The following is a 23,601-nucleotide window of genomic DNA, read 5'->3' as shown; positions in this document are numbered from 1 at the left end:
TGTCAAATGGTGATGTGCATGGCAGAAGGACTCCTGTCACGTTAAATTCTACCACTTGCCCTCTGATTATGATGGCTCTTTGACTTACAGTTCGATCTGTAGCACAGTTGCTCTGGATGAAATCTCTGTAAATACTAACATTATATGTTAGTTTGGACCATTTCTCCGGTATTCTGGACTAGTTGCAGGTTATTTTGGTTCATTTTATGAAAATGATAAAAAGGAACAAGCTGTTTTGAGATTTTCATGGGCTTATTGAATTTCTCAGAAGGCATTCTCATAAGCTGCATGAAATGATTCCTCATCAATTGATCAGCAGTTAGTCATTTCTACTACTGACCTATGAATTCATACTCTACGGCACAGTATCTATAACATATACTGTTATTTAAACAGTAAGTCATATTAACATTTGGAAGTTCACCACATTATGGGCCAGAAGCTGTGATTTGTATCCAAACAACTCACAGTAGTATCCAGTCGGTTGCTCCACTGAGTGTTGTTGGATAGAGAAAGAATTGCTTATTCATTCATTATGCTTAATTAAAAACATAAGATACATCTGCCCTGGCCAGCCTTTTATTCCCTGGATTCAGATTGCATGGTCTTTGGGCAGCATCAATAAAATCTAGGGAAGTAGTCTATGAGTAAATTGCTTTCCATTTCTGTTTTTGTTTTGCTTTTTTTGGTTTAACTGTAGCTGGCAGTTATTTGCTTCTTTGTTTTATTATTATTTATTTTTTTCATTTATTCCAAAACAGGTGGCTTGCTTTGGTGAGGGTATTCACACAGCCTTCCTAAAGGCAATGCTTTCTACCGGATTTAAATTACCTCAGAAAGGCATTCTGATTGGAATCCAGGTAAGTGGTGTGTGTCCATGTGTATTTACAGGCCCACTTCCTTCTGGTCCGTCCTTCATATTTCAAATCCTACTAAGTACCAAGGATTCAAAACTGAAGAAATAGAAATTATTGGAGGAATTTTCTCAATTTGACTTTCCATTTTGAAGTCTTAAAGGGCAGTGAGTTAATGAGCTTAAGAAATATTAAAAAAAAAAAAAGAAAAATATTTCGTAGTATACCATCGAAGTTCTTGGAAATATTATTGTTTGGTAAATGTATTCATCAGCTTTTTCTTGCTGGGACACAATACCTGACACCTACAACTTAAAGGAGGAGAGATTTAATTTAGCTCAAGTTTCGGAGGTTTTGAGACCAGGGTTGGGTGTCTCTAAGGAAGGAATTTCATAGTGGAAAGGCATGGTAGAGCAGAGCTGCTTAGTTCTCAGTGACTGGGAAGCAGAGCAGGCAAATAATACCAGAGAGGGATACTGAGGAATAATACATAGTACCCAACGTCATACCTCTGTGACCATCAAAAAACATACAAGAGTGTGTGCTACTAATCTGCTAGGTTTCTTAATCCAATGAAGTTGACAAGTAGGATTAACAATCACAGTAAGCCTTCTAAGTTAAAAGAGGGTAAAGTTCTTGGAAATGAATATATTTATCCAATTAAAAGGGCATTATTGTTTTATCTCAGAAAGTTAAATGTAAATCAGGGTAAAATGGTGGACAGGAAATGTCTAATAACCCTTGAGATGATTATTGCAAGAGTGTGAAAACCCTTCTGTTTATAAATTTCTTGAAAAAAATTAGATGCTTTGCAACTGGTCATTCACTCTCATCTGAGATTAGCAATTTGTGGGTCCTATAAAAATAATATCTGATCTTGTATAATAGCCCTGCTGTGCTTTTAATAAGCTCAAACCCTGTATGGTTACATAAAAATCAATAAAAATATAATTTGAACAATACCAGGTATCTTAAGCCAGTGGGTGATTATTATAGATGCTGGCTCCCTAGGGTGTCTTAATATCATTAAATTAGACTCTGGAGGCTGGACAGGTACTGGCTTTGGAAAAGTTTCTGTAAAGAGTAACTTGGGCTTTTGCCTCAGAAAGGTGCAGAAGGCAATGGTGAGTAGTTAGAGCAGAAGCTAACAAGACGCCTGGCAATTGTGAATCTTAAGGGCAGTTTAGAGACAGATCCCATCGTATAAGTGACTCATCACATTGTAAGTGAGTATTAAGTATTATCAAGTCCCGAGTATGAGAATATTTGCCCTAATTCCAGTTAAGGCTGAAAGTTTAATGTGAGACCTGGAGGGCATTGGGAGGAGATCATGCCCTTAGCCTTCGTCTTCACAGCTAATCATAATAGTGCTAACATTTTAAAATACCAGTTTAAGAAGGCAGTGATGTATAAAATTGTGCCTTGTTTGGTTCCAGTGCTGCAGGGAAATGTGAAGCAGAAATTAATTTGATCCCTATAAAGTATTTGTATGATTTTGGCATTAGTAAAGAAAATTTTGCTCTGCAGGGAAAAAATGGGGATTTTGTAGGGAAGAAAAGAGTTTTCTTGTAGCAATAAGGTTATGTCCATTGAAATTCATCTTTCAATGCATTCTTTTAAAAAGAAATTAATGTTTCAATAACTGTGTGAACTTCGCAAAAGAACATTCTATGTATGAATGCAAAGTGTTAGAAATAAAAAATATATTTTTTAAGTATAAAATTTAAAGAGTATTTTCTAATTAAATTATATTTAAGAAAATATTTACATCTGTGAAAAACGTGACCAGCTGGATTGTAACATTTAGAGATATACAAGAATCATTTTCTGGCTTATTTTTATGGGAGACAAGGAAAAATTTCCATCCCTGATAGTAAATATATAGTCTCTCTAGTGCCACATGTGGGATTTTCATTCATAGTGATTTTTAAACATTTCTAGTCTGATAACTAGCTGAAAAACATGGCAGACTATACCAACTAGACAGTTAATAGCCTTAAAACTCACTAGACATCTTCTTAGCTAGTGTGGGAACAAATCTAATCTCAACTTTTTATTCAACCTTCATAGCAATTGTAGATAAAGTAATCCAGGCTCCACATCTAAGGGCATGTTGTATCCTTTGAAAAACGTTTTATTTAACATGATCTTACTTGGTCGAAAGAATTCATACAGTCTCTTGCAAACACATAACATCAGAACTGAAAAGAACATAAAAAATTACTAATATATAAATGGGATCAAGTCTAGTAAATACATTGGAAAGCATTTGATTGATGGTGAATTATGTGACAAAGCTCTGAGATAGAAAGTCTACAACTGCACTTTGATTTCTTAACATGGTCATTTATTATGATGGTATGTAGACTATATGCACAGAAAAACATTGGTGGGCAATGTTGCTGTTAATTTGATTTATTATTCCTTCATTATCAGTTGGGAGGATGGTCACTATCTGTCCCACTTGAAATAGAGGTATTCTTTTCTTACTCTGACCCAAAAGCCTGCTATGAGTAGAAAGACTTAATGGAGATACCTTGCATTACAGGTTGCAAGAGAAAATTGGAGGAACAGAGACATACTAGAGTATAAGAAAAAGTGACCCTGAAGCAGAAAACATTTTTTCTTGGCATTGGAAGCTTAATATGTGTTGACTTAAATAGGCATTTATAACTGGCAGTTTCCAGCTACTTCTCAAGCTTAGTAGATTGTGTGTGCTTGCTTGTGTGTGTGCATGTGTGGGTGCACACAGGTACTGTGTGACAGTATTCCTACCCTTTTCTCTTTTCTTTCCCACCTTACTCCTTTATGGGCTCTCTATGTTTGCCCTTCCATAGTTAAAACCCATGGATCAAGTTACCTGAGAAGTTTGGAATACTTAAAACATTAATCTTGGATAACTAGGATGTAGGAGAAGAAAGAATCAGGCTTTAGATTTTGTTACCTTAACTATAACAGGTACTGTGTTTCTATCAAGAGACATCAAAATGTCCAGGGCATTTCTATTGTAAAAAAGGTCTAACAGGCTTATGTGGCAACAAAATCATCCTTGATTTTGCAGTAGTTCCAACCACCTTTCATCCCATCACTATTTATTTTTAGTTGCTATAAGTAGGCAGTCTGGCTTGTTTTGAGGTTTTCTAGAACACTCTTTAACAATAAATGATTGACTCTAGAGTAGCTCAAGTGCACTCACTGTCTTTTCCCCTCTGATTGGGCTATTCAGTGATGCTCACAAAGTGGCAAGCACCAACCTGACATCTGCGGCTTCAGCATTGCTCAGAAACACAAAGCAAGCATTTTATTTGAAAAGACAACCCCAAGTGACATGAATAACCTTTTATCTTCAATATGGCATCATTAGGAACAACCATAGAGTTGTCAATCCAGAGGTCCCTGTAAAATCCACGGGCATCACTTAGTATTAACTTGCCTTTCTCTTCTGCCGCCAGGAGTTTGATAAATGTAAAAATGATCATTGGGGGAAATATATATGTATTTCATTTTTAAAGGACTTTCTTTCTTATAAACATTTCCAAGAAAATAAATCAGCTTGTACTTTTCACCTTTAGTAACAAATGGTTTCTTACACAGGTATTTTCAATCAGCTTTTAAATCAGAGGGTACTCAGATCCAAGCTGACAGCTGTAATTTCTTTTTGTAGAGAGGCTGTTTTATGTGTCACAAGTGTTCAATACATATTTGATAGAAGTTTATAATGTGTCTATGGAAGCCAACACCCCAGACCAGAAGGGAGAGTGGTTCCCTGGCTGAGAACTGCCAATACTGTCATGTTGGATATTTATCTTTTCCACTTGGGGGACAGCACAGAAGCAGCTTCATAATGAGGTTCTGCCTGGTGTCTGCAGGTCTTCGAGGACTTTCTGACTTATTTTACTTTAAAATGAGAAAGAAAAATTACATTCTAGAACTCTTCCTGCAACATTTTTCATTGTGACTTTGGCCAAGGTTAATGCATTTTGACCTAAAATTGTGAAAGGAATGAAGGATAGTCTTTCCAGGCCCATTATGTCCCACTTCTAAGCTTGTGTGCACTGGAATCATCCGGAGGGTCTGTGAAATGACAAAGTGCTGGGATCCATGCACAGAGTTCCTGATTTCCTACACCTGGGTGGAGCCCACATTTTCATATTTTTGATAAGTTCTCAGTTGGTGCTGATGTTATTAGCGTGGTAAACACAATTTGAGAAACAATTTACTTGGGGAATGATATTTTAGAAAGTTTTTATCATTTGTATTATCACCATATTTTCAGTGACTTTGTTAGAGCAAAGTTTAAGAGATTGAAAATAGTTATGGGCATGATGAATGCATCAGTTAGTCAATAAGTTTGCTGAACAGTTTTCATATTGAGCCTCTTAGTGTGAATTGGTGCTTACTTATGTCTGTTCTGTGTTTAGCAGAGGTTCAAAATATAATGTTGTATATTAGGGAAATTTAACAAAATGCACAGGTTCATTTTGAATATGTCACGTATATTTGTTGTGTACTGAGGAACTGTAAACTATAAAGAAAACCTAGTTTGGCCTCCAGGTCAGCCCCTTCATTTCCAGCCAGGACCAAACTTGAACATAGGAGTTTCCTGTGCTTCTGCCTAATGTATTTTTAAGAGACTACCACATACCTCATTAAATCGTCCTAATGTCGGTGAGAGTTATTCTCTGGTTTTCTTACTTATCTCTTTTTATTTTTTAATGTCTACCCATGAGCTTTTTCGTAGCTGAGCTCATTTCTTCCTGTTTGATTCTAAGTGGAAATGGAAAGCTATAGCCTGGGCATGGTTACAATTCATGTTCTAGAAGACTGTTATGAATAACTCCTGAGCCCGCCTTTGCTAAGATCCATCCTGTTCCATTTATCTTTTCTCTTTGCTAGTAGTTCCCTCTCATAAAACTGTAGTTCTGGGATTGTGAGGGTCAAAATCTGAAAGAATTTTATATTTGAACACAGACTTTGGGGTCTTTTCTTGGATTTAGATCTGTTCTCCGAGAACTTCTGCATGTAAATATTAGGAAGTTTTATGGGTTGAACTTTATCAACATTGTGCAAGAATCTTGGTGTGCTTTACCACCATTCTTAGTTTATGGCTCTGAAATAAGATCATATCCCTGAATTTTTTGATCATCACTAGCATGATTTCTAAATAGAGAACAAGGCATTTACTAAATTAATCATTTTGCATCATGTCTTTAAAGGCTTTTCACAAGAGAAACAAGCAAAATTGGTCCCATTTAAAGAAGATTTAGTGTGTTTTTGAGTATATATGATTTTAAATACTCTTTTTAGTTCATTTACTGACACTCATGTTGATGAGGTCAAGGTCAGGATAGGCCACTTAGTTTTTTGTCTTTTTCATCATGACTACTATCTTGTAAATATTAGCTGTTTCTACCAGTAGCTGTGTTCAGAAGTGGTGAAGCCTGGATGGCAGTGGTCAGGAGTCCAGAGAAGGCAGGGTGTAGATCATCCAGATGGGGCCTTAGGAAGGACACAGCAATTAACTACCAAAAGTATCTGACCCGGGAACTGGAATATTGGGAAGCCTGTAGGAAGGTCAAATGTACATATATGACAGGGCCATTGGTTTAGGTTTTAAGTATATCAGCTGGTAGAGGAAGCAGGGTCGGAAACTAGGATACAGGGACAGCCTCCAAAAGTCTGGAAAGAACAGTTATTTAAATGACAACAGTTTATATTTATGGAGTATTATTATTGGCCCAATAACACTGCTAAAGTGTAGAACTGACAGTGTGCTTATCATAAATTGGCTTATTGAACAACCACAACTCCACGACACAGGTGCTATTTCCTTTAAAAGATGATAGAGAGGTTAAGATGCTCAAGGTCACAGGGGTGAATAAATTTGGGGGTCTCAAGAAGGAGACTTATCATTGTCATCACTCTCTTAGAAATGAAGAAGGCTCAAAGACATTCACTTTTCTAAGCACACATGATGACGAGTGCATGGAAAAGCCATGGTTTGATATGTAGCTTAGTAACTCCAGTGCTTACTCTTTAAGCACAATCTTGTATTACCTTAGAATAATTGCAAAATTGAGTTTCAAATGATTGAGTTATTGTGGGGATCTGTGCATGAGCCACTAGGACAGTTGGCTGTTACTGAAGGCCATACAAAAATTAGAACTCCACAACTAGAGCAGGAAAAACTTGCTCTTCGGGTCCTAAGCCAGGTGTCTCTGAAATTCTCCCTGACCCAGATAAGTGTCTGCACAGAACTGCAATAGATCTAAACCTACAGACAAAGGCCGAGTAGATTCAGTAGGGAATGAAAGGGTTTGGGAAAAAGGAAAAAAGCAGAGAACAAGACAGTGTGGATGGAATTTCACGTATATTGGAGAATAAATGTGAATTCATTATTGGAAAATAAAAGGAAAAAAATCTTGTTGTCTTTGAATATAAAGCACTCAGTGACATACCATACTGTCTTTCTTGATGGGAACACCATATTGCATATGTCTAAATAAAAAGCATGCATATCAAGGGAGTTAATTTTGCCAAATTCCTTTTCAGCAATCATTCCGTCCAAGATTCCTTGGTGTGGCGGAACAACTACACAATGAAGGTTTTAAGGTAAGCTGTATTATTATCATTTTTCAAGTAGTTTTCTCTCCGCCTTGAAGTCTGTCCACAAAACAAAATACTGCAGAAAAAGGAACAGAAATAGCTCAGACTTTTAACCTGACGAGTCTAACTAACTTTGTACTTTCAAGACTTCAGTATAAGTGCAGCCAGCCAGAGCAGCACTCTTTCCCCAATCCTGCCACTTCAGATGCTACTGTTTCCTTTTTGACTTAGGGAGGGAGGATCCTGGGGTGGCTAAGAAGGGCAAGGGAGGATTCTGAACCCCTTATTTACACTCCCATCCCTCACAACTAACCTTCCAGAAGATTCCCTGGTTTCAGCCATGCCCTCCTGACACAGGCTTGCAGCTGCTACAGAAGAGCACTCCCCAGCTCTTCTCTGGTTTAGTCTAGGAGGGCTCCCTCCTGTGTACTGACCCCCTTCTGTTGCAGCCCAGGCCCACTTAAAATAAAGACTCCGTTTTGGTGTTCCTGTTAAAAAAGAAAGTCTTCAATAGAATAAAATAGAAAAACTAGTTTTATGTTTTAACAAGATTATTACAAACAACAGAAATTGTCGGCTAAAAACTTAGAAAGTTCAGCTGAAGCATAATAGAGACTAGGTTCTGATGCATTTCCGTATATTTTTCTTTTTTACTTTCCTATTTCCATTTGAGATCATACTTTCTGACTTATAGTTATGGGAACAACTTCTTTTCAATGACTATTTCCACATAAAGCCAGGTTCAGTAAAGCAAAATTATTCCCATGGCTCAGGGTGTGGCTGTGGCCATGTGGTTCTGTTGATGGGATAAAAAAAATTCTAAGCCAGGAATAATTCTATATTTTTCTCTTCTACAAAAGCAGTTACAATTGACATTCTTAATGTCTTCCTTTAATCTTTTTTTCCCCCATTAAGTTTATTGGTACATTTTAGGTAAAAAATACATTTACATACATCATTGGGATCTTGTACCATTACATGAGTATCTTGGTTTTTATTTTTTTCACCTTCCCCTGCCCTCCCTTCACCCCCTCCACCCTTCCCTATTTGCAAAGTTTTTGTTTCCATTTTTTTCCTTTTCTCATATTACTTCTTTTTCCTTCTTTCCTTTCCCCTACCCCTCCCACTTCCCCTGCTCCTTTAGACCTTCACTTCCTATTACACAATATCAATTATACATTTTTAAAATTAAAATATCAAGACCTAGGAGACATTAGCAAAGATTTTACAGAATTTAAAAGGATATAGAAAGCATATTTCAAAAATATGTTTTGAAATAAATTTGACAACTTCCAAGAAGTACCTTGGAAGACAAATTAATGAAACTAACTCTGGAGGAAACATAAAACTTGAATAGCACCTATTAAGAAGGTATATTCCTAGCTTGAAAACCTACCTATATGACAACAACAGGCTCGTGTACATTTTAACTGATAAATTATATCAAACTTTTAAAGCAGAAAGAAAAAGGAACACTTCTCCCCTCATTTTAGGAACTCAACATTGTGCTAATCCTAAAACTGGATAAAGATAATAGAAGAAAAAACTATGAACATAGATAGAAATTTGTTTAACAAAACAATCTATTAGAAGTCAGATTTGGCAGTATGTAGAAAGTGGTTTTGTTATAGGGATGGCACTGTTGGTTCAGCATTGGAAGATCCACCCCCAAAAGTCATCATTTTAACAGAGGAAAAGAAAAAGCCATATGATCCTGTCACTAGTTGGAGAAAAAGTATAGGCCTAAATTCCACAGCTGTTCATGGTAAAAGTTACCAGGAGACTAGAAGTAGAACAGAACCTTCTCAACAGATTAAAGATATGTACTCCGTACTTCCAGTGAAAACGCCTTATATGACTTGAGAAGATACAATACTTTCTCCCTAAGGTGGGCAACAAGGTCAGATATGCCTACTCTTCATCTCTCCATTAAACTTTGAAACACAGGCCCAAACCAAAATAGTCTGGCAATAAAATGACACAATTAGGATAGGATTGGCAAGGTAGAAGCAAAATTTTTATATGTAGATGAAGTGATTATCTACAGAGAAAAATACTAAGAAATCTCTAGGAGCCCCTAGAACTTGTATTTGAATTTAGCACTATTAGAAAACACAAGGTATATATAAAAATTCAGGTCTATGTATACTTGGTATAAATGAAGAATTGGATATTGAAATTTAAAAGTTATGTAGGAGTACAAAGGACCTAGAAAAGTAAAAAGAAAAAGAAAAACAAACAGTGTTGGAAGATGTTTAGTACCTAATTTTAAGACTTCTTTTAAAGCTACAGTAATCAAGGCAGTGTCGGTGTAAAGAAAGACATATAGATCACTGGAATAAAACAGAGAATCTAGAAATAGAACCACACATATATGGTCCACTGAGCTTTGAAAGATTATTTAACATTAGCATTTTATAGAATATAAACTCAATTCAAGAGCCGAGGGAGAGATAGTGTTTTCAGCAAATGCTACTAGAACACCTGGTATTTGTATATAAAAAATTAACCTCAACCCTTTATTTCCATACATAAAAATAACTTGAAAGGATGTATGAACCCAAATATGAAAGCCTAAAAGTATAAAACTTTAAGAAGAAATTATAAGGGAAAATGTTTATGAATTTAGGGTAGGCAAGAACTTCTTAGGATACAAAAAACATGATGTATAAAAGAAAAAAATTGATAAATGAGATTCCATCAAAATTTAGAACTTTAAATAACATCATTAAAATGAAAAGTAGTCCTTAAACAGACTATATTTACAATGCATGTAACCTGTGACCAGAATATATAAAGAACTCTTACAGCTCATTAATGGACAACCCAATTAAAAAGTAGACACAAGATGATAAATAGCCTGTGCAGCACAAGGAAAGGTGTGCAACACTAGAATCAGAAAAAAACTAGTCAGTACAATAACAAGATTGAATTATACACTCATTAGGGAGATAAAGTTAAAAGTTTTAAAAGCCTTGTCATGACTTTTTTTGTTGGATCCTCCCCCTTTGTGTTTAATTTGTCACACCCAATGGATTCATTCTGCTGGGTTTCCTGGGGTTGTGATCCTCATTGTCTTTTCCTAGGATATTGTCTAAAAGTTTTTGGAGTGCTGGTTTGGTATTCATGAAGTTCCTAAGGTGCTCTTTATCATGAAAGTATCTTATTTCTCCATCAGTTTTGAAAGTTTTGCAGGGTTCTTCAATCTGGGTTGGAGGCTGTTTTCCTTTAGGGCTTGAAATACATCACTCCAAGCTCTTCTTGCCTTGAGGGTTTGCATTGAGAAGTCTGCTGTGATTCTGATGGGCTTTCTTTTGTATGTAATTTGTTTCTTTTCTCTCACTGCATGTAGAATTTTGTTCTTCTGTTGGGTTTTTGGAATCCTAACTATTATATGCCTATGTGTAGATTTTTTTTGATCAAGGCTAGCTGGAGTCCTGTACGCCTCACTTATCTGTATGTCAATTTCATTTCCCCTGCTTGGGAAATTTTCTGCCATCACTTCTGTGGACAGTTTTTTTTTATGTCATCTGCACTCTCTCCTGTTTCTTCATTGACTCCAATCAGTCTTATGTTATTATTTTCTGCATCATCTAGCAGCTGCTGGATTGATTTCTCATGTTCCCTTACAATTTTAAAGCAATTTTTCTTTTCCTGGTCACTAATTGCAATCTTATCTTCTATATGTGAAATTCTGTCCTCACACTGGTTCATTCTGCTGCATAGACTTTCAATGGGGTTTTTCATCTCCTGGAAATCTGTTTGTATCTGTTTTACGGATTCCATTTGTTTCCTATGTTGAGATTCCATCATGTTCCTCAGCTCCTCTACATTTCATCTGTGTCCTCTCTAGATTTATTAATCGTGTCTTGAACCATGAGCAAAATCTTTGCTGTTATCTGAGTAATTATTTCTGATTTTATTTTTTCCAGATCCTCTTTTGTTGCCAGTTCAGAGAGTCCAGTTGGTTGAGTATCAGATTGTTCCATCTTGTTTCCCTTTGGGGTTGCTGTAGGTGATCTGGAAGTCTGTTTTTGAGGCTTGTTTATGTGTCTTCTTATTTCTCCAGTCAGGGAGTGTGCTTCTGATGCCCACGCGGCTCACCTTCTCTGCCCTAGGAGCATGGAATGGCAGCAGGGGAGCCTCCTCTGGGGTGCTGGGACTGGCTCACCTTCTCTGCCTTAGGAGGGTGGAATGGTGGCTGTGGAGCCTCCTCCTGGGCACTGGGACTAGCTCACCTTCTCTGCCCTAGGAGCATCTCCTTTAATCTTTTAAAAGTGCCCATGCCTCTGAATTCTGAGTTCTAATCTGTATCCTGCGTGCAATATTGATTCTCATGTTTATCAGTTTCTTCTTTAGGTTCTCAATGGTACTTATGCCCCAGGAAGCTTTGGAGCTACAGAATCATTCCCTCTGATACAGTAATGAATTTTTCCATTTTAAATGCAGCTCTTTGCTACAGAAGCCACATCCGATTGGTTGAATGCCAACAATGTTCCTGCCACCCCAGTGGCATGGCCATCTCAGGAGGGACAGAATCCCAGTCTCTCTTCCATCAGAAAGTAAGAACTCAACGGACTGTTTTCCGAGTTGGTCAATACATAGAGGATTAATTGTGTTGGCTAGCGTGATATGAATGTTTCACCTTCCTCAATTGCAAGTCCTTTAAAAGTTCTCTTAGCCAATCAGTTTAACAAATGTGGATGATAGTAAATTAAATTTGCTATTAAATTTGCCATTACTATAGAACACACACTACTGCTTGGGTATGTGTTGTTATGAAACATCTTTAAAATACTTCCTGACAAAAATGCTTTCCTTGACAGACACAATTAAAAGCATGAAGTATACATAAGGTAACACTTTATATTTCAGATCAGACTTATATAGATGAAATATATGTATGTATAAATAATGTAATATTGGTCATCTACAGTTCAGTGAGTTTGTGCATCAATGGATCAGTGAATCAGTCACTCTATTGAGAATTTGCTGCATGCAGGAAACTGTGTTGAGCACTATGATAATGTCATTCATTGGATTGCTTGAGTGGTCACTCCTTTATCAAGTTGTTTTATTATGCCTTAGGCCATATCATCATTAGATTTTGACATTATTTCAGCACATTGTGTGGACCTTCCAGATCAGTGGTCATCAACACTTACAAAACTAAGTGGCATGGGTACCTTGTAGATATTTCTGTCATTCCAAAATGTTCCAGCCTATCCAATAGCTATGTCATACCAATTTCTATGCAATAAACTGTGTGTTAAGGTTTTTGAGAAGTCAACGTGTATATCATTATCAGACTAATAAAAGAATGACATTCTGTACAGACCTTAGCAGACTTCCAAGGATGTTATAAGCCCCCTTGCTTTAGAGTGCTGTAAAACAATAAGCAGTACTACTTCAAGCTTTTGACATTTTGATGTCTCTTAGTATGTGTAGCAGCCCAGCACAGAATTTGAAGTGGTTTAATGGAAAGTCAGGTGACAGAGATTCTCATACATCTACTAAGATGTGATAGAAAAAAAGCAGTGAAGTAGATGTAATGTGGGGGTGGAATCAGGGTGAGGAGGAATCTTCAATGCAGGAGGGTTCACTTTGTGAAAAAACAAAAGAGCTATCAAATTACCAATTCTTAGAATGATCAGGTAGCATATTAAAGAAAAAACAGATTTTGTATCCCATTAGACATTAAGCAGCATTCTTTCAACAACACAATAAAAATTATAATCCCCACATGATAATACTTTGAACATCTACTTAGGAATAGAAGAGGGCAGATGACAGTCAAATCAGTATGGTATTGATTTAAATGGCTAACAGAATAATTTATGCTAGTTTTTTAAAAACTAAATATAAAATATACATCATCACCTCACTGGCAAGTATATATTTGTTTATATTTCCAGATTGATAAGAGATGGCAAAATTGACCTAGTGATTAATCTTCCCAACAACAACACTAAGTTTGTCCATGATAATTATGTGATTCGGAGGACAGCTGTTGACAGTGGAATTGCTCTCCTCACTAATTTTCAGGTATGTTCTTTCTCTTGTATTTAGGCTGCATGTGAGTTTCATTTCTAGCCCTCCCCTAAAAGTGCTAATCTCTCTTTTCCCTTACTTGTAAAAGTCAGAAGAGAGGGAAATTTGGGGGGGTGGGTTAACTTTTAATTTTTATGAGTATATGTTTGCAGTACATAATGATTACATTTACTGTGGGGAATTGGTACATGTACATAACAAATCTCAATTCTTTTAGAGGAGAATTTTTTGTATTGGGGATCAAACTCAGGACCTTGCACTTGCTAGGCAGGCAACAGCACCACTGAGCTAAATCCCCAACCCTAGAGGAGAATTTTTAATAGACTCATAGCAATAATGCTAACAGGGTAAGTCACAGCCTACATGGGACAGTTGGTGATCCAGCAATTGAGATAATCAAAAGCCATGTATATCCTTGGCACTCTCATTACCCATTCAATTATCTTTTGAATGAAAAGTGATCATGTGAAATGGAATAAAGATACAAACTTTCCCACTTCTGTTTCTAAATGAAAGACACCACATAAAAGCAACAGGTTAATAATTGAAAGTCCAGATGTAGTATAATTGCTTGTCCAATTCACAGAAAATGATTATATGAGTTATTTTCATTTTCATTTGTATACAACCCACCAAATTTAATATGGAAAGATTCACAGATTTGAGACTCATTTACTTTCCGTCCATTCTTTTTTTTTCCTAAGGTAGTGTTAATCCCTATGGGGGGAGAAATATGCTTATTTACAGTGAAGTTTGAGAAGAGGGTGAAAATCCCCATGAAATAAAAAAAATGTATGCCTTTCATCCCATTCCTCTTTGAAAATGGAGAGCAGATACTTATGACTTTTCACTCCTGATTCCTTCAACACTCACTTTCATCTCATGTGGGTTGCTAAGATTCTTAACATTTTCTTTGCAGGTGACCAAACTTTTTGCTGAGGCTATGCAGAAATCTCGCAACGTGGACTCCAAGAGTCTTTTCCACTATAGGCAATACAGTGCCAAAAAAGCAGCATAGAGAAGCAAACACCTCAGTTCCATTCTTAAATCACCTGAGCCACGTTTTATCTAAAGGAACTGATTCCTGACTTTGTTTCCCAGAGATGAATATAGACACAAAACTTTATTGCAGTTCACTCTATAGTACTTTATTTGTATCTTTCACAATTAAATTGTTGTCAGTCTATTTTGGAAAATCTTAGAGTCTTTCCTGAGTAGCATGTTCTTCAAGAGATTTTCACCCATTTATTAATGCCTTATATTCAGTGGTCTAGGCTTATCTATGGACTTACTCGGAGTTAACATTTTATGGTGCTGATTAATGATGATCGAGATAGAAATGCTGCTATTCTGTCTTTTGAACTCTCTGTGCTTTAAACATATTTTTGTCCTTGTTTTTAAATAGTATCTGTTAGGGCCAAGGATTTAGCTCAGTGGTTCCGCCGCCTGCCTCACAAGCGCAAGGACCTGAGTTCGATCCCCAGTACCAAAAAAAGAGAAGAATTGAATAGTATCTGCCACCTAGGACACATTAACAGGGCACAGCACTAAAAAATTTGGTAAAAATGAAATATACCTTTAATTTATGAACTTTTCCATTATGATGTTTGTATATTGCTTCCTTTTGATAATCATTCTTACCTATCTGGGAAAGATCATTTTTCCTTCCAAGATACTGAATTTGAAAAATATGACAGAGAGCTTTAGGTTATAGATTTTTTAAAAGGATGCTATCTTCCAGGTTTGTTTTTTTGGAGTACATTGACAGATGGTAGAAAACACTGATGAGGTTATATTCTTTTTTTTTTCTTTGACTCTTATCCTGGGCCAACTGAAATCTTTAGATTTGTGTCATTCACTTTCTATGCTAATTTTGCAATAACTTAGACATGCTAGTAATTCCCTACAGATGACAGATTTTGTTGATCTACTGAGTCCAACAGTGCACTGTGAATTCCATACATGTTAAATATCATTCCTTCTGTGTTTTCAGAAAAGTTCTTTTAGGGCAGCCTGTGTTGCTTTTAAATGTTTTATGTTATTACAAGTGCTTTAATTGTGAACTTTTTAATAAAATAATATTAAGAGATAATTCAGTTGTAGTCCTGAATTTATGTATTTACTTAATACTAGTATACAGTTCAGTTCTATGACAAAAGAGGGTCTGAAGCCAGGATCACACTGCTTGTATCTGTCTATCTATCCTCTCTCTCTCTCCCTCTTCTCTCATCTATCTGTTCATCCATCCACCTACCTATCTACTTCTCTATTTGTGGCACTGGGGTTTGAACCCATAACCTTCACACAGCTATATCGCCAACTCCTTTTTATATTTTTATTTTGATAAATTGCACAGGATGGACTTAAACCTGTTATTCTCCTGCCTCAACTTCCTAGAGTACTGACATTATAGGTTGTGCCACCATTATTTTCTCCATATAAAATCATGTAGGATATTATAAAATTAATGTTGAAAATTGTAAAGCTTTAGCTACTGCATTTGTTTCTAATTCCTCTCTTGCTCATGGGTTTCAGTATAAAGTTTATAATATGGTTATGTGGTTGTATCCTACCTTTGATCTGGATCATTTCCATTATGTTATGACTACATAGTGACTATATATATATATATATATATATATGCATATATATATATATATGCTTTAGATAAAATGTCTTATATAACACAAAGAATAGTAACTGAACCCAATTAGAAGCTGGCCTGTATTATTTGATAGAGAGAGAGCCAGTAGCCAAAGTGATGCCATATCCTGGATTTAATCCCCCAAATATGGCTTTGGTGAAGGTCCTACAACAATGATGCCATGATAGCTTTTATTCCTTTTCTCTCATCCCAGAATGTGTTGATTACCATTTTATATTGCTCTATCTAAAAGTGTTTCAAATTAATTTTTTCTTTCTCTACTATCGGTTGCCAGTGTATATGAAACATTCACTACTGCTTCCTTGTTATGTGACTACTGTAATTGATGATAATTCATTCATTTGGCTGAAAATATTTAATAAAAATTCAGGTGATGTTTTGTCTAGTATGTTCATGATTGCTTTTATGCCTGTTATTTTACTATGTTTCTGTTAATATTCTAATTCTCACCAGTATCAGCATCACCATTACCACCACTATCAAAATAACCAGCTTTATGGTGTGTCTCCTGTTTCTCAGATGGTTCCAAGTACTTTAAATGATTTAACTCACTTAGTCCTCAAAATGCTCCCCTGAGCAATGCTATCTATATTATAAACAAGGAAATTTAGCCATCAGAAGCTAAGTAACATGGTCAAGATCACACAAAATACAATCTCATTATTTTGAAAATTTTATTCTGATACAATGACCATATAGCAATCATTTCTCATGGTAGAGAAGATGCTTGATTTGTCTCTAGAGATCAGAGGAAGATATTTTGAGTAGATGACTTCATACATTTTCTGAAGCAATGTCATATAGTTTCCAGACAACAGGGGAAGCCTTTCATTTAAGGAGCCTATGAGTAATTTGGTATGACTAGGGTATGAGGTATTTGTCAAGAAAAGGGCTAGAGACACAAGTTGAGGCATGGAATTTTTAATAAGATAGGTGTCTTAAATATTTGTATTTGGAAATATTTTTGGACTTAGTGCATTTTACTTATTGGTAATATTTTATTTCATTTGTTTTATGCCATCTATCAATTTATCTAATTGTCTTTATTTTAATAAGGGTCTTATTATTATAACAAAATGGCAAAGGTGTGTTAATTTTATAAAGAAAAGAGGTTTATTTAACTCATAGTTCTGGAAGTTCAAATTCATAGTGTTGGAATCAGCTTGGTTCTGGTAGAGACCTACTACTATCAAGGTAGAAAGATGTGAGGGAAAGATCACATCACTAAACAGAGAGACAGAGAAAGACCCAGATTCAGGGTCAGGCTTTTATAAAATCCCATTTTTAAGAATTAGCCAGAGTCTCATTAGAAAAATCTTCCCAAAGGTTCACTCTCAGTAAACAAAGTACCACTCACAACTCCTGCCCTTTAAAAATCCACACCATTTCTCACATCACTACCTTAGGTACCAAATCGCCAACATTTGAACATTTTAGTGGAACACAGCTAAACCATGTCCATACCATAGCACTATCTCTCATGAATTCACATATCTGTCTATCATCTATAACCATGTATGCATGTGTGAAAACACACAGAGAAGATAAAGATACCCTTTGACCACAAGTGAATAGGTGGTTTGTGGCTGATTTAGAAATGTAACTCATGGTTTGAAATAACTACTACAAATTTGCACAATACTTAATTTTTGTATTGTAGCAATTTAGTAGAGGTTCCCAATTTTATATTGATTTGAATATGTTATTTGTAAGACACAGTAAAATTATAATGATAATAATTAATCAGACAACATTGTTTCTGAATAAATTTTATCTTGTGTTGGTGAAACAATCTTCAGAAAGCAAGAGCAGATTCACTCTGTCCTTGGTGCTGAAAATGAAAATACATTGATTTTTAAATTTTTGTTCCCTTTCTGTTTTTAGATGTTCCAAACTTTAAAAAGATTGTAATACAAATAAATAATCATCCAAAACCTTTGATTGGAGGAGGGAAATTCAAGAAAATAAAAACATGTTTGCATTCAGATTTGCCAAGACTTTGCTCTTTTGGAATGCATTTGTTCTTTCACATAAACAGGTTAACACATTTTTAAATGTCTATATTTTTTATACATCACAAGGGCAGATAACATAGCTACTATGCCTGCAGAGCTGAGTAGTAAATCTATGTAGCTTTTTCCACACAAAGAATTTAATAGCATCTAAGAAGGATGGCTTCTATAGGTTGAGGTGAAAAGCTCATCCAGCTCATGGAATGAAGAAGAGAAAGAACAATCCATTTATAAATTTAGGATTTTACAGCTTTGGAAAGGTAAGTAAAGTATTTTAAATGTACTTCTGTCAAACTTTCCTCTTAAGCAGCATTCCTATTGAAAACTTTTAAAAACAGCTACAACATTCATTAATCTCAACAGCTGCAGGTACTTGAACCTCAGTTTCTACAGTGTCCACAGCCTCTTGAACAATAGAAGTGGAAATTATCAGAGAAACAAACCATGTCTGAATGCAGTTAAGTGCTCTGTAATTACACACCAGCATTACCATTTGGCTGCTGGTGCAGCCCCCTGTGGGCACAGGTGCCATAAATGCTCACACACACCTAATCAAACCCACAAAGGCCTTTCATTATATGTCATTCGAGATACCCTTAGCTTGAAAAAAACTAGCTCAACTGTATTTCTCTCCCTTTTTTCTCTTACCATTTCTTTTTCTTTGTTCTTATATCTAAAAACTCATTTTTCCTAATGACTGTTATGGTTCAATTATATGAGAAGCTGTTGCAACTGGTGAGCAAGAAGGTAATGTGGCAGGAGGAAGAATGTCTCTGCTTCCTCAAGTGGCTCCGTGAGCTTTGTGAAAAATTGGTAATCATTGTCTCTCCTTCTTCTCTTGGGCGTAATGTCGGGTGCAAGAGCTCCAGGAAGAGAATTTAAGTACCAACAGCTGTTGAGATCAATGCAGCAATAGAAAAAAAATCTCAGCACGTCAGAATTAGTACCATTTATGCATGCTTTTTTGTTACTTAAAGATCATTTTGAGTCTTGATGACTTTTGTTTTGTAAAAGACTTGCATCCAGAAAGAAAATTATTAATTTCTTACCAAAAAAAAAATATACAGGCTTTTTCAGGGCAGTAAATGTCCATTTTTTGGAACTACCAGCCTAGTAAATTATTTCTTTACGTATCCCTTAGGAGAAACATACAAATCACAGGGAGAAATTTTGTTTATCAAAGGATGTAACACTAGCCATCTCAATAAAAGTTTAAGATGTTTGTGTCTTCTAAAGACTATTTTCCACACAAAGCTTAATGCTGTCACTATAATGAAAATATGCAAAAAGGGGAGAGAAACCATGTTTAAAATGTCTTATTTACAGAGAGAAATAACTTGAAAATTTTATTTTGTTAATAAAGGTTATGTTCTAATATATAGTGCCCAGATGACTGTTTTCCTTTCTGAAACTTAAGAGGGTTCTGTGATCTCTTTAGTGGTCTTTTTTAAGGTAAAAATGCCTTGAAGGTTGAAGTATGGCAGGGATTTTAGACCTATGTATGCAGAGAAATACCCTGCTAAGTGTTTTCCTAACTCTTAACAAATTTTCTTGCAAAATACTGCAAATGAAATTTATATGGAATAATTTAATTGTATGGTTATATTTACTTAAATTCTCTATTGAAGATAATTTGCATATGGATCATTTTAATTTGTTAATCATTTCTTTTCAATGTATCACTTTTATTAGTGTATATTTGAGATACATGATCAATACATTCTTCATGGTAGTTGTTAGGTATACACGTCACAATGAGTCTTACTTACTTCCCCTTCCTCTCCCCACCATCCTGTCTTAGCCAGTTCCCTGATCCCCTTCCCAACTCTGCAAAGTCAATCGCCCTGTTTCCAAGCATCCATCTTGTATTCTACTTTTTAAATTAATTATACTTTTGTTTTCTCATATAAGCAAACCATGTGATATTATTCATTTTGTGATTGATTTATTTCACATAGCAATATGGTCTCAAAAATCAATCCATTTTCCTGATAAATGATTCAAATTTCTTTTCTTTTTTTTTTTTTGCTTAAATTCTTTTATTGGTACATTTTAGGTGTACAATACATTTACATTTATCATTGGGTACTTGTACCTGCACATGATGTATCTTGGTTCTTATTTTTTCCCCATTCCCTGTGCTCCTTTCCCTATTTACAAAGACTTTGTTTCCATTTTTTCCCTTTCTCACAATTTTTGCTTTCCCTTCTTTACTTTCCCCTACCCCTCCAACTTCCCCTACCCTTTTGGACCTTTTCTTCCTATTTCAAATGATCAATTATTCATTTTAATCATTTTAATCCTTATTCACACTTTCAATTTCTCATACTAGAAAATTTATTTTCTTTATGGCTGAAATGTATGTATTTCTTTATATCTGAAATATATATATTCTTTATGGCTGAAATATATATATATGTATATATATACATATACATATATATATGTATACACACATATATACATATATATACATTCCTCTGTTGATGGGCTCATAAGCTACTTCCAGGATTTAGCTATTGTGAGTTGGGCTGCTATAAACACAAGTATGCGAAGTATCACTGTAATATGATGCCATTAAATCTTTGAGGAAGATACCCAGAAAAGGCATACCTGGATCAAAGTGTTTTCTATTTTTAGTTTTCTGAGAAATCTCCATACTAGTAGTTGTATTAATTTACATTTCACACACAATGTAGGAGGGTTCTTTCCCCCTCTCCCCAATTTTGTCAGCATTTTTTTGAGTTCTTGATGTTAGTCATTCTTTCTGGAGTAAGATGGAACCTCAGTGTTTGGTACTGGGGATCGAACTCAGGACCTTGCACTTGTGAGGCAGGCAGCAGCACCAAGGAACCTCAGTGTTTGATTTGCATTTCTCTAAGGACCAACTATGCCAAACATTTTTTTCATGTACTTATTAGCTATGTGTATTTCTTCTTCTGAGAAGTGCTTATTCATTTTAATTGTCCACTTTTGTTTGAGTCTTTCATTTTGAAGGGTGCAATTTTTTATTTTTTATATATTCTAGATATTAGTTTTGTCTGAGGTGTAGCTGGAATTTTTTTCCCCATTCTGTAAATTTTCTCTTCATTCTGTTATTTGTTTCTTTCGCTGCAATAAAAGCTTTTTAATTTGATAAATCCCATTCATTAATTCTTGGTGTTGTGTACTGTAATTGGGGTTCTGTTCAGAAAGTCATTTCCTATTCCTATGTCTTCAAATTTTACTTAATTTCTTCTACTAGATTTAGTATTTCTGTTTTTATATCTAGGAATTTGATCTTCTGATTTGATTTTGGTACAGGGTGAGAGATATGGGTCTAGATTAAATTTTATGCAAGTGGATTTCAATTTTCCTGCTAGTATTTTTAAAAGAAGATATTTTTTTCTCCAGCATATGTTTTGGGTCCCTTTCTTGAAGATCAGATAGGTGAAGGTACATGGGGATTATTCTGCATGTTCAGTTCTGTTCCTTTGATCACTGTGTCCATTTTTATGGCAGTTCCATGCTATTTTTTCCCCTGTACCTTTGTAATATAATTTGTATCCAGGCTTCTAATGTCTCCCACATTTGCTCTTGTTGCTCAGGATTGCTTTAGCTAGTATATGGAACAGGTGTCTTCTGGTTCCATATAAATTTTAGAATTTTTCTAGTTTTATGAAGAATGCTATTGGCTTTTTTTTTTGCTATTGGCTTTTTGATTAGAACTGCATTAAATTTATATATCATTTTTGATAATAGGGCCATTTTTACAATATTGGCTCTGCCTATTTAGTAACAGGGGATGACTTTCCATTTTCTAATGTCCTCTTTGATCTCTTTTTTCAAAGTACTATAGTTTCCAGTATAGAGATGCTCCATTTCCCTGGTTATGATAATTTCAAAGTATTCAAGTATTTTGGGCTATTGTGAGTAGGACTGTTTTCCTAATTTCTTTCTTTGTGGGTTTATTGTTGACATACGAGTACACTACTAATTTTCATGTATTGATTTTGTATTCTCCTACTTTGCTGAATTATCAGCCATAAGAACCTTGTGGTGGAGTTATTTTCAGTCTTGTAGGTAAAGGACTATGTCATCTATGAATAAGGATAATTTAAATTCTTCCTTTCTTATATGTATTTCTTTTATTTTTTTCTTTCCTGATTGCTCTGCCTAAAATTTCAAGTGATACAATGAATAGGACTGGCAAGATTAGACACCCTTTTCTCAGTCCTACTTTTAGAGAAAATGCTTTCAATTTTTCTCCTTTTAGTATGATGTTGGCAGTAGGTTCATCATACATGTCTCTTATCATTTTGAGGTAAGTTCCTTCTAATCACATTTGCATCATTTTTATCATGTATGAATGTTTAATTTTGTCACGTACTTTTTCTACATCTTTGAGATGACCATGTAATTTGTGTCCCTGCTTCTGTTAATGTGATGTATTACATTATTGATTTATGTATGTTGAACCAACTTGGTCATTATATATGATCTGAGATAAAGTCCACTTGGTCATTATGTATGATGTTTTTGATGATTTGTTTTATTCTGTTTGGCAGTATCTTTTTGAGGATATTTGTATCTATGTTTATTAAAGAGATTGGCTCACAGTTTTCTTTTTTGCTGCTGTTGTTGAATCTTTGTCAGAGTATAATATCAAGGAAATTTTAACTTCTAAAAATGAATTCCACAGCACTCTTTTTCTTTCAGTTTCATGTGAGAGTTTGAGGAATATTGGTGTTAGATGTTTTGTGAAGTTCTGATAGAATTGTGGAGTGAATTCATCAAGTCCTGGCCTCTTAGTTGCTAGAGTTTTTCTAGTGCCTCTATTCCATTGTCTTTTTTTGGTCTATTTTGAGTTTTTATATCTCCTTGGCTTAATTTTGGTAATTCATGTGTGTCTATTCTAGAAACTTCTCAATTTTCTTCTAGGTTCTCCAATATATTAAGGTAAGTTTTTGAAATAGTGTCTTATAATTGTCTGGATTTTGGCAGTGTTCATTGTAATTTCACCTTTTTCATTTCTAATTGCAATGATATGGGTTTCTTCTCTTATTTTGGTTAGTTTGGCTAAGGGTTTATTGATCTTGTTTGTCCCTTCAAAGAATCAACACTTTGATTCATTGATCCTTTGTATTTTTTAAAATTTAAATTTCAGGGCTGGGAGGATTGGCTCGGTGGCACTGTAGCTGCCTCACAAGTACAAGGTCCTAAGTTCGATCCCCAGTACCAAAACAACAAAGCAAAACAAAATTTAAATTTCATTAGTTTCTGCTCTGACCTTTATAAATTTTTTCTTTCTACTCATTTTGGATTTGGATTATCTTTGTTTTCCTAGGATACATCAGTAGGTTATTTATCTGGGATTGCCCTATTATTTCGATGTATGCATTCAAGCTATATACAGTTCCCTCTTAGAACTGCC

General features: G+C 35.2%; 1 protein-coding gene across 5 annotated transcripts in view; it reads left to right on the top strand.

Moving 5' to 3' along the window:
- Cps1 (carbamoyl-phosphate synthase 1) overlaps positions 1-16,564 on the top strand; it is a 136,556-nt gene extending 119,992 nt beyond the window's left edge. For 3 of the 5 annotated variants that reach the window (XM_087206171.1, XM_087206172.1, XM_013074496.3), the window contains exons 35-39: positions 762-860; positions 7,407-7,466; positions 11,910-12,022; positions 13,376-13,505; positions 14,431-15,603. In XM_087206171.1, the coding sequence (XP_087062297.1) occupies positions 762-860; positions 7,407-7,466; positions 11,910-12,022; positions 13,376-13,505; positions 14,431-14,529 (501 nt within the window). In that variant the 3' untranslated portion in view covers positions 14,530-15,603. Of the gene's footprint in view, positions 1-761; positions 861-7,406; positions 7,467-11,909; positions 12,023-13,375; positions 13,506-14,430 lie in introns of all 5 variants that reach the window. The other 2 variants (XM_004851110.4, XM_087206170.1) reach the window with 1 other exon arrangement.
- Positions 16,565-23,601: the final 7,037 nt, after the last annotated feature.

The sequence above is a fragment of the Heterocephalus glaber genome, unplaced genomic scaffold (assembly GCF_053883595.1).
Source record: "Heterocephalus glaber isolate CG9 unplaced genomic scaffold, H.glaber_assembly_v1.0 deba00000621, whole genome shotgun sequence".
NCBI lineage: Eukaryota > Metazoa > Chordata > Mammalia > Rodentia > Bathyergidae > Heterocephalus > Heterocephalus glaber.
The sequence above is the reverse complement of the archived record's forward strand: the minus strand, read 5'-3'. Positions and strand labels throughout refer to the sequence as shown.